Source organism: Gigantopelta aegis, chromosome 4, assembly GCF_016097555.1.
Source record: "Gigantopelta aegis isolate Gae_Host chromosome 4, Gae_host_genome, whole genome shotgun sequence".
In the NCBI taxonomy this organism is placed as follows: domain Eukaryota; kingdom Metazoa; phylum Mollusca; class Gastropoda; order Neomphalida; family Peltospiridae; genus Gigantopelta; species Gigantopelta aegis.
Window position 1 is genome coordinate 35,567,022 of NC_054702.1, and position 14,111 is coordinate 35,581,132.

The 14,111-nt window shown below is 39.0% G+C and overlaps 1 protein-coding gene across 1 annotated transcript in view; it reads left to right on the top strand.

Moving 5' to 3' along the window:
* Nucleotides 1-11,670: 11,670 nt before the first annotated feature.
* The window catches only part of LOC121369814 (deleted in malignant brain tumors 1 protein-like), a 69,896-nt gene continuing 67,455 nt past the window's right edge, over nucleotides 11,671-14,111 (top strand). Inside the window, exon 1 of the mRNA XM_041494888.1 lies at nucleotides 11,671-12,040. Within this exon, the coding sequence (XP_041350822.1) occupies nucleotides 11,995-12,040 (46 nt within the window). The 5' untranslated portion in view covers nucleotides 11,671-11,994. The remainder of the gene's footprint in view (nucleotides 12,041-14,111) is intronic.

The window sequence follows — 14,111 nt, forward strand, 5'->3', positions numbered from 1 at the left end:
AAAGTTTGATTTCGGTGATCATAAGCGGCTCTAATAGTGAAACATGTCTACAGTGTTTAAAAACTAGGGTCTGTCCCTATAATATGATGATAACTCACTGTGTATAATATAATAATTGTAATATACCATGATGATGATGATGGTGATGATGGTGATGATGATGATGATGGTGATGGTGATGATGATGACGATGACGATGATGATGATGATGATACATTACAAATTATACGATTATTTAATAAAATTAGACAAATCTATTAGACATGTAATGCAAGAAGAAGAAGAAGAAGAAGAAGAAGAAGAAGAAGAAGAAGAAGAAGAAGAAGAAGAAGAAGAAGAAGAAACAAAAACAGAGTTAGAATTAAATCTACACATTTCAGCAACAAAACATGATGTCACAGAATGATTTGTTTCCGTTTTACAGAAAGAAAAGTAAATATTTTTCAATTCCTCTATGCTAGTTTATAATACATGTTATATCTAAAATTATAAATGTATTTTTTAGTATAATTACTAAGTGATTAAGAAGAAGAATACTGCGTTTTGGATTTTCAAGTAGCGTATCATCTGATTCAGTATTTGGAATAGACCGCGTTTGTAAGTCTAACCATATTTTAAAATTCTGCCACAATGTTTTGTATAACTGAAGTCAAAACATAAATGTTCTAGCATTTCGGCTTCTTGTATACATAATATTTGTAGAGGTTATCTGGTTGTAACCACATTATTTTATGCAAGAATAATAATAATAATAATAATAATAATAATATTAATAATAATAAAAATAATAATTAAAAAACACACAACTAATTTTATAAATCGATGCATAATTTTTGTGATTTTATATCAGTAGTGTGTTTTTTCCAATAAGATCAAATTGACGTGATATAACATTTTTGTCTGTTATTTTAGTATCACATTTTCGTGACCATTTTGAAAAAAAAAGACTTGTTAACGAACATTTGATTAATTCAATAAATTGTTTATATATTTTACACAATATCATCAAGATCAATTTCTTTATATTTTGATCTTTAATTCTACTTAACCACTTCTTAGGTAGTTAGCTAACTAGTCTCTAAAATATAATATGAATAGTGTCCATTTAAAATGAGGTTATGTTTCAATGTAATGAAATTGCTATTAAAAAAAAACCACACACACACAAAAAACAAAAAACAAAAACAATACCATCAAAACCGAATATATCGAGAGCGATCGATCCTACGATTTATCGCACCTCCAGCGAACGCTCGATACCACTGGCTACATCCCGCCCCTGGATATATTGGGTTTACGCCTACCCCGCTAAGAGAGGGAGGGGGTGAGTTGGGGAGTGTTAGAGAGGTAGAAGGGAAAAGATACAAAGAAAGAGAGTGAAGTTTGTTTTATTTAACGACGCCACCAGAGCACATTGATTTTCTTATCTCTCACCCAAAGCGAGTTTTAACGACTCAGTGGGTAGGTGTAAGACCACTACACCCTCTTCTTTCTCACTAACCACTAACCAGTAACAATTAACCACTATCCCTGGACAGATAGCTGAGGTGTGCGCCCAGGGCAGCGTGCTTGAACCTTAATTGGATATAAGCACGAAATTAAGTTGAAAGGAAAGGAATAAAATAAATCTATCTTTTTTTTTTATCATAATATAACATTTATCTTCACATGAGCCATCCTTACTATTAGTAAAGGAAATGCACCGTGAACTGTTGTCCGCTGGTGACCCGTGGCTTCCACAGTCCAAAGATTAATGTTAATGAAAAATCTTCGGCACGGATGTTTTCATGGAAATTGAAAAGACGACACATCCTGCACAGATAATGGATAAACAGTAAACGTATTGATGGACGGTTAGTTGTGAGGTTCGCATTCATGATTGTGTGGACATTGTTTTCCGAACAAAGAATACTTAGCCCAGCTCGTTTTCGTCATCAAAATAAAGCACTTAAGCTCGCTGTCTTTTGTCTATGTTTTTGTGATATTTTAAACGAAATCCTTCAGCTTGTATTTTTGTCGATACGGTTCAAAAAGATCAATTACCTGACGTCAAATTCTCCAGGATGTAGCACCAGTGAGTTATTAAAAAGATAGACTATAAAGGCAACCGAAATAACATATGTGGTTAATACTGAGATTCGGAAATAATTCCCGACGTAGCCGGGGCAAAGGATCTTAATGAATCTTTGTCAAGATGGTGATGATACCATGATGATCACGGAAAGATAAGCTCTTTTTAAGCCAACCGGACCAGGAATAGTTATCACGTTCACTCCTGGTGTTATCGATCGTAAAAATATGTAAATATGAGCGAAAAGTAAGAAAATAAAGAAGCTTCTTGATGGCACAATGGTACAATATTAATTCTCACCTTAGGCTACGCTCAGACTACCAACTGTCACGACGAAGTTGGCCAACTCGCCGATCTCACCACTTCTACGAGTGTCCAGTTGCTAGTCTGAGTGCTCTTACAACTTGATTATCGTAGTGTACGACTAGCTGTTACGACTAATTAGTTGTTAATCTGAGCGCACCCGTGGTAATTTCAACGCAACCGTCGAGTTGGCCAACTCCGTCGTGACAGTTGATAGTCTGATTCTAGCATTTCGCAAACATCTCGCTTCCAGTTGTACAGCAAGATATGCTCATACAACTGTCGGTCTCTTAAAACATCGACGCCAGATATTCGTGAATTATGTGATGCTAATGATATATTATGTTTGTTGCAGAAGCACTGGTTAGCAGACTATGATTTGTCAAAACTCTCTTACATACACGATCGTTTTTGTGCTCAAGGGGTGTCTGCAATGGATACTAGCAGTAATCTACTAGCCGGACGTCCATATGGCGGAGTGGCTATCCTATGGAGGAAGACACTAGGCAGTTCAGATAATGTGTGTACATATGGCGATAGTAGAATAATAGGATTATAGGGTGTATACTACCAAATCAAATCCCATAGACGACAATAGTAACATATGTGGCTAAAACTCCTACCTGCAACGTATCAACCGACATAAACGCCACGGATATAAATACTACCACCCCTTACACTTAAAGTGAATCAGAAAAAAATGGGGGTCAAGCTGCTCGTTTCTGAGATAACGGGTAGCGTCTATGACTACCCTAGTTTCGCACAAAATTCGAGTACTTTTTTTTACAGGTACCCCATACATGTTTCAAGCACAAGGCTACTTGACACATTGGTACTAGATGAAATAAAATTGCACATTTATTTTACCCAGATGAAACTATTATTTTTTACAACCAACACATTCACATTTATAACCAATCACAGGACTTGTGGTGTTCACTTCTCTATCAAAAGTTGGGTGCACCTCGAACTTTGACCCAGCCGGAAGTTATTTGGTTTAGTACTACCTATAATAAAATTGTGCATCTTCGAAAGTATTTATCTTGTGTGTTTACTTACCGACTGATTCGTCTGGAAATTGGGAGGATTACGTCTCGTACTTTGGAAAATTGCTTGTCATATCAGAGGAATCCAACACTTCAAATGTGTACATAGTAGGTGATTGGAATGCCAATATTAAGCGGCAGTCAAGGTTTGGTGCTGAATTATACAATATGTGTTCAGAACATGAATGTAATTATGTTATCGGATGCTGTTCTTTTAGACACAGACACGTACACATATATTAGTGAGGTGCATACGACAATGTCATGGCTAGACCACTGTTTGGCTACTACAGCTGCACACAATGCAATAACTAATATGAATATACTACTTGACACTGCGCCATGTGATCATCTGCCATTACAATTCACCATCAGTGACCAAATGCAATGTGGCCAAAAATCACATACTGCCAAAAACGTCTGTAAACTGATGATATAAAAACGTATAGAGCCGAGTCAGATATTTCCTTTTCTCAAATATATATTTCTAATGATCCAATTTCTCTTGTAAAACTGCAATATATCAGGTCATATACATGAAATTGATAGTTTTTATAATGAAATTGTTAATGCATTAAAATTGGTATCTCAACATTTGATTAAAGGTAATAGTGACAATCACAAAAATGTGCCTGGGTGAAATAACTACGTAAAAGAATTACATCTCATTGCTTGAGGGGCCTACTTGTTATGGCGAGACAATGGTAAACCTAGAACAGGACTTATATGTGAAAATATGAACAAAACACGTAGGCAGGTTAAATACGCTCTTAGAATGTGTCAAAATTAGAAAGATAGAATGAAGGCAGATACTATGGCACAAAATTTGACCGACATGAACTTTCGTGAATTTTGGAAAAATATTTCTCTCTTGGCAACAACCGTGAATGGTGTGACAGGGGAAGAGAATATCGCAGGTATGTTTAAAGAACATTATAAAGAACTAAATTCTGTGACGGGTCAGCATCATCGAAGAGTATATTACTAATGATTCACGTTATGTTGTTGGAATGAACGTAAATCCCAGTGAGGTAATAGTTTGTTTTTAAACTTAGCAGTGGGAAATCAGCAGGGAATGACGGCCTCTCAGCGGAACACCTCCAATATACGTCCAAGAGATTATTTGTTCCATTGTCAGTTTGTTTCAGTGCCATGCTTGTACACGGGCATGCATCTAGTAGTATGACCGATGTTATTTTTGTTCCTATTGTGAAAAACAAAGCCGGAGACGAAATAGATAAAGGCAATTACCGTCCAATTGCCTTAAAAGCAACTGTAATATCAAAAGTTATGGGACATATACTGTTGTCACGAACAGACCTGAGTACATCGGACTATCAGTTTGGTTTTAAAATCGGGACATCCATCGATATGTGTTTATTTGTTTTTAAGGAAGTTATTAACTTTTACATTTCACAAGGTAGTCCTGTGTACGTTTGCTTTTAGGATGCAAAAAAAACTTTGACCGAGTAAATCGTTGGACATTATATATGACACTTTTGAAAAAAGGCGTGCCTACTTTTATAGTTCGCTTTCTCAAAGCATGGTATTTAACCCAATTGTTTTGTGTAAAATAGGGTGTATATATTTCCTGTAAGTTTAATGTAACAAATGGCGTCCGGCAAGGTGGGGGTAATGTCACCCTTATTATTTAATATATATGTTGATGACCTTAACCTACAGTTGTCGAAATGTGCAGTTGGGTGTAATGTTGGTATATTCGCTGAAGAGCAGAATCGAAACAACCTCAAACGACCTACTTGCCCACCTGCTGTGTAAAAATGTGTACGTCAGATCTGTATGTGTAAACCGCTGGCACAAGCTACTGTATATTATGTAATCAGTTTTGTATGTGATGTTTAAATATGTTCTATGGACTACTGATCTGAAATAAAAATCTATCATTAATAATTTGACTTGATTTAAACATTGGGGCGGGAGGTAGCTCAGTGGTACAGCGCTCGCCTGATGCGCGATCGATATAGGATCAATCCCCGTCGGTGGGCCCACGACTGGTGTATCAAAGGCTGGTGGTATGTACAATCCTGACTGTGGGATGGTGCATATAAAAGATCCCTTGCTGATAATCGAAAAGAGTAGCCCATGAAGTAGCGACAGCGGGTTTCCTCTCTCAATATCTGTGTGGTCCGTAACTATATGTCTGACGCCATATAACCGTAGATAAAATGTGTTGCGTGCGTCGTTAAATAAAACATTTCCTTCCTTTTATGGCGTCAGACATAATATGGTTAAAGACCACACAGATAATAACAGAGGAAACCTGCTGCTGCCATGTAATGAACTACTCTTTCTGATTAGCAGCAAGGGATCATTTATACACACCATCCAACAGACATACCTTGGCCTTTGTTACATCAGTTGCGGAGCACTGGCTGGGATGAATTATTGATATATTTATCTTGCATTAGGCGCGCGCTTTACCACTGGGTTACGTCCCGCCCGCCCCCCCCCCCCCCCCCCCCCCCAAGCGCCTGAGTATAACATTTTTGGCATACTTCCATCAGAAAGCTGTTCAAGCACGCCTATCTCGGGCACAACCTCTGACTTCACCAGAGAGTTTTGTCCAAGACAGGCGTTAACATTGTGGGTGTGGGTAATTTTTAGCATGCTTCCATCAGGACCGGCCTCGGTGGCGTCGTGGCAGGTCATCGGTCTACAGGCTGGTAGGTACTGGGTTCGGATTCCAGTCGAGGCATGGGATTTTTTTTATCCAGATACCGACTCCAAACCGTGAGTGAGTGCTTCGCAAGGCTCAATGGGTAGGTGTAAACCACTTGCACCGACCAGTGATCCATAACTGGTTCAACAAAGGCCATGGTTTGTGCTATCCTGCCTGTGGGAAGCGCAAATAAAAGATCCCTTGCTGCTAATCGGAAGAGTAGCCCATGTAGTGGCGACAGCGGGTTTCCTCTCAAAATCTCTGTGGTCCTTAACCATATGTCTGACGCCATATAACCGTAAATAAAATGTGTTGAGTGCGTCGTTAAATAAAACATTTCTTTCTTTCTTTCTTTGCTTCCATCAGAGAACTGTTCAAGCACGCCTGTCGTGGACACAACCTCTGACTTCGCCGTTAACATGCTTTGCCAGTTAGCGATATATATACGACCAGCTAAGCAGACAAAAACGTGTCAATAAAATAATCAGCAATTACGGTTGGAACTCGTTACTCTGTCAACCATTGTGTAACCACAAATTTAATAAACTAGGCTTTGTTAATGAGCGCTGCCAAACCATCCATAAACGGTGTAAATAATTTAAAAGATGCATATGGCCTTTTCACCGAAGCAAATATTGGTTATAATTCGGTTCGTTCTCTTGAAGCTTCTGTCTCATGAATATATTTATTTATAGTGTTCTGTTACTGGGGTCTATATTGGGCTATTTCTTGTTTGAGGTAGTGCACCACGACTGGCATATCAGAGGCCGTGGTATGAGCGTTTGTCTTTGTGGGATGGTGCATATAAAAGATCCCTTGCTACTAATGGAAAAATGTAGCGGTTCTCATGAATATATTTATTTATAGTGTTCTGTTACTGGGCTATTTCTTGTTTGAGGCAGTGCTCCACGACTGGCATATCAGAGGTCGTGGTATGAGCGTTTGTCTTTGTGGGATGGTGGATATAAAAGATCCCTTGCTACTAATGGAAAAATGTAGCGGGTCTCATGGATATATTTATTTATAGCGTTCTGTTACTGGGGTCTATTGAGCTATTTCTCGTTTGAGGCAGTGCACCACGACTGGTATATCAGAAAAATGTAGCGGGTTTCCTCTTTGAGAAAGTGCATAAAAAGAGTCCTTGAAAATTTGGTAGAACCACCGTACTGCATTACAATATTTATATTCATGTTATATGTATATATGCTATTGTGTTCTTTGTGTTGTACATTTAAATTTACTTTAGTAGTCATTGTATTTTATATTTCATACTGAACTTTTAGTACTGTATTCCTAATGATAATATATCATTTATATAGTTTGCTGTTATTGGATTCTTCGTATTGTTTAATTATTTTTGGATTCTTGGTGTCTTTTTTCATATACCATAGAATTGCACTTAAAAGTCAATGTACTGTCGGATCTGTCCTTGTTGAGCAGCCGATAAAGTCAACCGGTCTCGCCATCGGGTTGTTAGGTTCAGGATTCGCACCTCGATACCGGCTCCCCCCCCCCCCCCCCCCCCCCCCCAATGACTTCTCTATCACCAACAACTAACACCTACTAACCCCTTCCTGCACAGACAGTTCAGATAATTGAAGTATGTGCTCAAGATAGCTTGCTTGAACCTTAATTGGATATAAGCACGAACAACTGAAATGAAATTATGTTAAAGTTACAAGCTCGCCATATTATATTACAGCATCATTTACTAATGCAAGATACAAGCATTACTTTCAGTTTTAATAAAGGTGTCTGTTATCGTCAACCGCCTCCATACAACATACATGGGGGATATAACCCAGTGGTAAAGCGTTCGTTTGATGTGCGGTCGATCTGGGATCGATCCCCCTCGGTGGGCCCATTGGGCTATTTCTCGTCCCCGCCAGTGCAAGTTTATCAATGTCGCACTTCGAACAGATTTCGATTTGTCGCTTCAACTAAGTAAATACAAAATAAAAACCACAAGTGTGTCTATATCATCAAATGTCCACATTTAGGCACGAATCCAAAGGGTGGATGCTGAATGTGCGCAACCCATGGAACTTCGTAGTAGCTCAAAAACATATTTAAGTGAATGAATGAGTGAATGAGTGAATGAATGAATGAATGAATGAGTGAATGAGTGAATGAGTGAATGAGTGAATGAATGAATGAGTGAATGAGTGAATGAATGAATGAATAAATGTTTGAAACCCCGGTACGAGAAAAAAAGGTACAAAGGTAAATATTGAATGAAAGACTGACACAAATTTTATTCCGATGATATTTATTTATTTATTTATTTATTTATTTTTCGTAATGGAGATGTAATATTTTGATAAGCTTTGGTAAACGAATTGTCGTAGATTTACGTTTAAATTAGAGGCCTACCTTTAATACTTAGGGAGGGACGGAACGTAGCCCAGTGGTAAAGCGCTCGCTTGATGCGCGGTCGGCTATTTCTCGTTCCGGCCAGTGTACCACGACTCTTATATCAAAGGCTGTGGTATGTGTTATCCTGTCTGTGGGATGGTGCATATAAAAGATTCCTTGCTGCTAATCGAAAAGTGTAGCCCATGAAGTGGCGACAGCGGGTTTCCTCTCTTAATATCTGTGTGGTCCTTAACCCCATATAACCGTAAATAAAATGTGTTGAGTGCGTCGTTAAATAAATTCCTTCCTTCCTTCCTTCATACAATATATGAGGTCTGAGGCCTTGGGTGTATATTTTATAATACAGAGCAATGAAACGGCAGTCCACTTCTCGGTGTTAAAAATGAAAGTTGAAGTCTGTTTTGTTTAACGACACCACTAAAGTACATTGATTTATTAATCACCGGCTATTGTATGTCAAACTTTTGGTAATTTTGATATGTAGTCTCAGAGAGGAAACTCGCTACATTTTTCCATTAATAGCAAGTGCTCTTTTATTTTCACTATCCCACAGAAGATAATACATACCACGGATTTTTCATATACCAGTCGTGGTGCACTGACTGAAACGAAAAATAGCCCAATGGGCCCACCGAGGGCGATTGATCCCAGACCGACAGCGCACCAGGCGGACGTTTTACCACTGCCCCTTGTTAAAAATGAAGACTAACACATGTTTTCATGTGTCGCAGATGGCGAGTACAGCTAAACGATATCGAAGAATGGCGCACGATGGTTAGAAAATTGTTATTGATGATTTGTTCTAAATGATTACATAACAGTATACCCGAGACTGTAGCTTTAGACATCAATCGTTCAGAGGTTGCTGCTAAGTGGTAAATCGCTCGCTTGAGGTGCGATGGGGCATGGGATCGATCGCTTTTGAAGGCTACCTCGTACCATTCCCAATCAGTTCCACATAATTGGTATACAGGGCGTTGTGTCCTGTCTGTGGAAAAGTGCATATAATAATTCCCATAGCTTATATTGCAGCAGCAGCGGGTTTTCTCTCTTTTTTAGACGTAGTGTTGAAGTAAACATTGTGCTATACATCAAACAGAGGGCATTTGAAATGTGTCAAAAAGTTATTAAATATTCATGTCCTTCTGCTAAACAGTTTGTTTTTATTAAACAACACCACTAGAGCAAATTGATTTATTAATTTATCGGCTACTGGACGTCAAACATTTGGTCATTGTGACACGTAGTCAGAGGAAACCAGGTACATCTTCCCACTAGCACTAAATAATATTTTATATACACTTTTCCACAGGACAAGGCAACACATACCACGGGCTTTGATGTACCAGTCGTGGGGTACTGGTTAAAACGGTTCTCGTTCCAGCCAGTGCACCACGACTGCTATATCAAAGGCCGTGGTATGTGATATCTTGTCTGTGGGATGGTGCATGTAAAAGATCCTTTGCTAATAATGGAACAACGTGTGGGTTTTCTCTCTATGATTGTGTCAAAATGACCATATGTTTGACATCCAATAGGCAATGATTAACAAATCAATGTGCTCTAGTGATGTCGTTAAACAAAACAAACTTTGGTTGAGATGGTAATTAGAACTAGTTTCCTTTCATTTCAACTTATTTTCGTGTTTATATCCAATTAAGGTTCAAGCACGCTGTCATGGGCACACACCTCAGCTATCTGAGCTGTCTGTCCAGGACAGTGAGTTAGTTGTTAGTGATTAGTGGTTAGTGAGAGAGAAGAGGGTGTAGTGGTCTTACACCTACCCACTGAGTTGTTAAAACTCGCTCTGGATGGGACCCGGTACCGGGCTGCGAACCATGTGCCTACCAGCCTGTAGTCCGATGGTTTAACCACTGCGCTACCGAGGCCGGTCAACTAGTTTCCAACAAAATCTCAGTTGTGCATCACGTAAAACAAAATTTGAAAACAACACGCAAACTATAATATTTGGCATAATAGCTTAAACCTAACCTTTTGTGTTGAATATTTACTGGATAGCTTTGGTCCTACGGAAGGAAGGAAATATTTTATTTAACAACGCACTCAACACATTTTATTTACGGTTATATGGCGTCAGACATATTGTTAAGGACCACACAGATATTGAGAGAGGAAACCCGCTGTCGCCACTTCATGGGCTACTCTTTTCGATTAGCAGCAAAGGATTTTTTATATGCACCATCCCACAGACAGGATAGTACATACCACGGCCTTTGTTACACCAGTTGTGGAGCACTGGCTGGAACGAGAAATAGCCCAATGAGTCCACCGACGGGGATCGACCCTAGACCGACAATGCATCAAGCGGACGCTTTACCACTTGGCTACGTCCCGCCCCTTTGGTCTTACGGAGGTATGGTGAAATCAAGATCTTGTTTAGTCACCCCAAACCCATCCCAGTCACTGGGTATGTATACTGAATCCGCTCATTACAATCGATTCATAATTACTCCATGGTAGCAAAACACATAAACAAACAGGAAAGAATACCAAGTCATTTAAAAAATAAAAAAGTGCCTAAAACGCGGTACCTGAACCCTTCACTATAACCACCGTAATCTACTTATGGGATAACAATCAAGCCCCATTTAATTCGCCCAATTTTTTCCCGTCGCACAACAAAGACCACACAGTTAGCTCTGATTATAGACTTTTCGACTTCTGCAAATGAAATCGCGGTACGCACCATCTGTTTGTTAATTCGCAAGTGATTTCCACTGCGAAGAGTTCGCCGAGCGGTTTTTTTTTTATATCGATGAGTTGGATTGAACGGACATGCTTGCCTGTGATGTAGTGATGCTGGACTCACCGCGTCCCGGACCAGGCAAGAAGCGACGTAGGATGATGGTGATGACTCAGTGAATGAAGACAGAGAGAGAGACAGAGAGATCGACTGCTTGCGAGGACGCCTGAATGGATCCCGGAGGCCCTTCAATAATGTATGTGCCGCAAATCAAGAGCAAAGCCGATTGAACGCTTCGCGACACGCTCTGTGTGTCGCACGTACCTACCGTTTTCCCAGCCTCAAAAACACACGATAATAATATAATATAGATTCTTTCCTGATCTATCGCGAAGTCATATCTTGCTCTGGCAACGGCATGTTGTTTGTTGCCGCAAACATGTCAAATTGTATGGTCGATAGAATTACCTTTCTTATGGGAAACAGGATTCGATTTCTAATGCTAAACAAAAAGGAGTCGTGTCCAACGATTCAAACAGAACGAAGGTGCGACTGAAAAGAATATCTTAGTCGTATTGTTCCAGTTCATACTTGATGTGAAATAGAAGAACTTGTCATTGTTGTCTAACGTTCGCAACGCACGTGGCGACTTGATGTGTTGTATAATGACAGATAGCGCATGTTGTGGTCTGTCGCATTTTTATTCAGTTAAAGCTGGCTTTTCAAAGTTTAAGACAAGCCACGTGAGTTACTTTTTCGAAAAATTAAAAATGAAGATTTGTACTAATGTGTTGTAGTAACTGTCATATTTCAAATGGAATACTATCGTAGATTACAAGCCAGTGTTTTCTGGATTCAAGGTAAGTGTTTGATTGTTTCTTCAACGTGGTGTTTGTTTATTACTGTAGCACGTATTCTCTCTTATATGCACTTTGTAGCTAAATATGTTCCCATTACAATGTTGAGTTTTTAAAGGCATTAGTCCCAGTTATTATACAGTGTAAATATTTTAGCAGTTAAAATAAATCACTCGTTATATAGATATTGAAGTTAGAACATCTTGCTTTTAATCAACACTGGCGCAACGGGTATAGGGGTGAAGGCAATTTTTATACTATTTGCTTGTCACCCCATAACGCGACTCGTAGACCGTGTTAGTGGCCCCCTAAAATATAAAGACCTCGCTACACCAATGTAAATTACCAATTTTAACAAATCTAATTTAGTTTTGGTCCCCAATACCTCCACAGGAGAAGCTTGTGTAATTTAAAAAAAAGATATTGTTGTAATGTTTTTATTGTGGTACTTGTTTTAATTAGCATACGAGGTGAGACGTAAATTAACATTTTCCCTGACTAGCTGTCCAATTAGTTGCTGTTGTTTGGGGTTTTTTGTCGTCCTGGGTTTTTATTATCTCTGTATATATTCAGATATTCAGGCGCGTATGCATGGGATGTTGAGTTAGTTTTAGTCTATGGCAAGCGAAGTTTTAAGGGGCTCGAGTCATGGCCCCCAGGAAAATGTAAAAACATTTTAGAAAAAGAAGAAAAATTCCCTTTTGAGCGGGTGGTGGGATGGGGGTCGGGGGGAGGGGGACCTCCAAAAGCTCCCTATGCACATGCGCCTGACATTTTTATGAGAAACGGGAAACGTACGTACGTCGGGAATTAGGATCGGTGTTTTTAAGACATTTGTTTTTCAGACTTGTTCTATCATTATGTGTAGTTAAAATGTTTGGCAAATAATGTAGGTGCGTAGTTGTATTTTATCAAATTTCTTTTTCTTCATATTTTCTCTTTTCCACCCCCACCCCCTGCCCCTCCTCTTTTCCCAAACTCTGCATTTTAATTACAAGTATGATCGTATACGTGCTATTGTCCTATTTTGTACTGCTGTATTTGTTTGTAAATGAAAAGAAAAAAAGTCTTGACATAGACCGTAACTGTTGACCAATCCAATATTATTGATTATAACGATGACAAATATTGTATTAAACCAACTCAAAATGCTACGTATCGCGGGGATCGAAATTATTATTTTGATTTAGGTTACAGCTTAATCCCAGTTGCTATTGATTACTCGATGATATTATTTCGTTTGGTATTTGTATTCTGTTTGGTAATATAACGAGGATCAACAGCTTTCTGTTATATAGCATAATGAAACAGCCCTGTCAACTATACATTGTTTACACCACTTGATTCCATCGCAATATCAATTTAGTGTTAAATAGAATGAAGCGATACGGAGAGTGCATTGTTGATCGGTCTGTTTTACGATATTGACCTTTTCTTCAATAACTCTAGCATCATTCTTTCCTCTTTCTCATTCAGATGCGAGCGGAAATTTTACCATAAAAGTCGCCATATTAGGTCCACTGAAAACAAAATCTTATTTAAGTTGACCCATATGAAGACATAGTTGCTCCGAGGTACTCAATAAATTGAGAAAATTACTAAACAAAGCTCATAATACAGATATTTCATTTTATTAATTCATTTGCAAAATCACTATTTTAACGGTTTTAGGACCGTTTGTAGTTTAGTCTGTCTGTCTGTCTGTCTGCCTCTCTCTCTCTCTCCTCTCTCTCTCTCTCTCTCTCTCTCTCTCTCTCTCTCTCTCTCTCTCTCTCTCTCTCTCTCTCTCTCTGTGTGTGTGTGTGTGTGTCTGTTCGTCCGTCTATCCGTCTCTCCGTCTCTGTTCGTGTGTCTCTGTTCCCTTCTCTCCCCACGTCCGCCTCTGTTTCTGTCCGTCTCTCTCTCTCTCTCTCTCTCTCTCTCTCTCTCTCTCTCTCTCTCTCTCTCTCTCTCTCTCTCTCTCTCTCTCTCTCTCTCTCTCTCTCTCTCTCTATCTATCTATCTAGATCGTCTCTATGTGTGTCTTTCAAAGCGTCTTATATTTTATTTATACACACAATACAATGTCGACTGC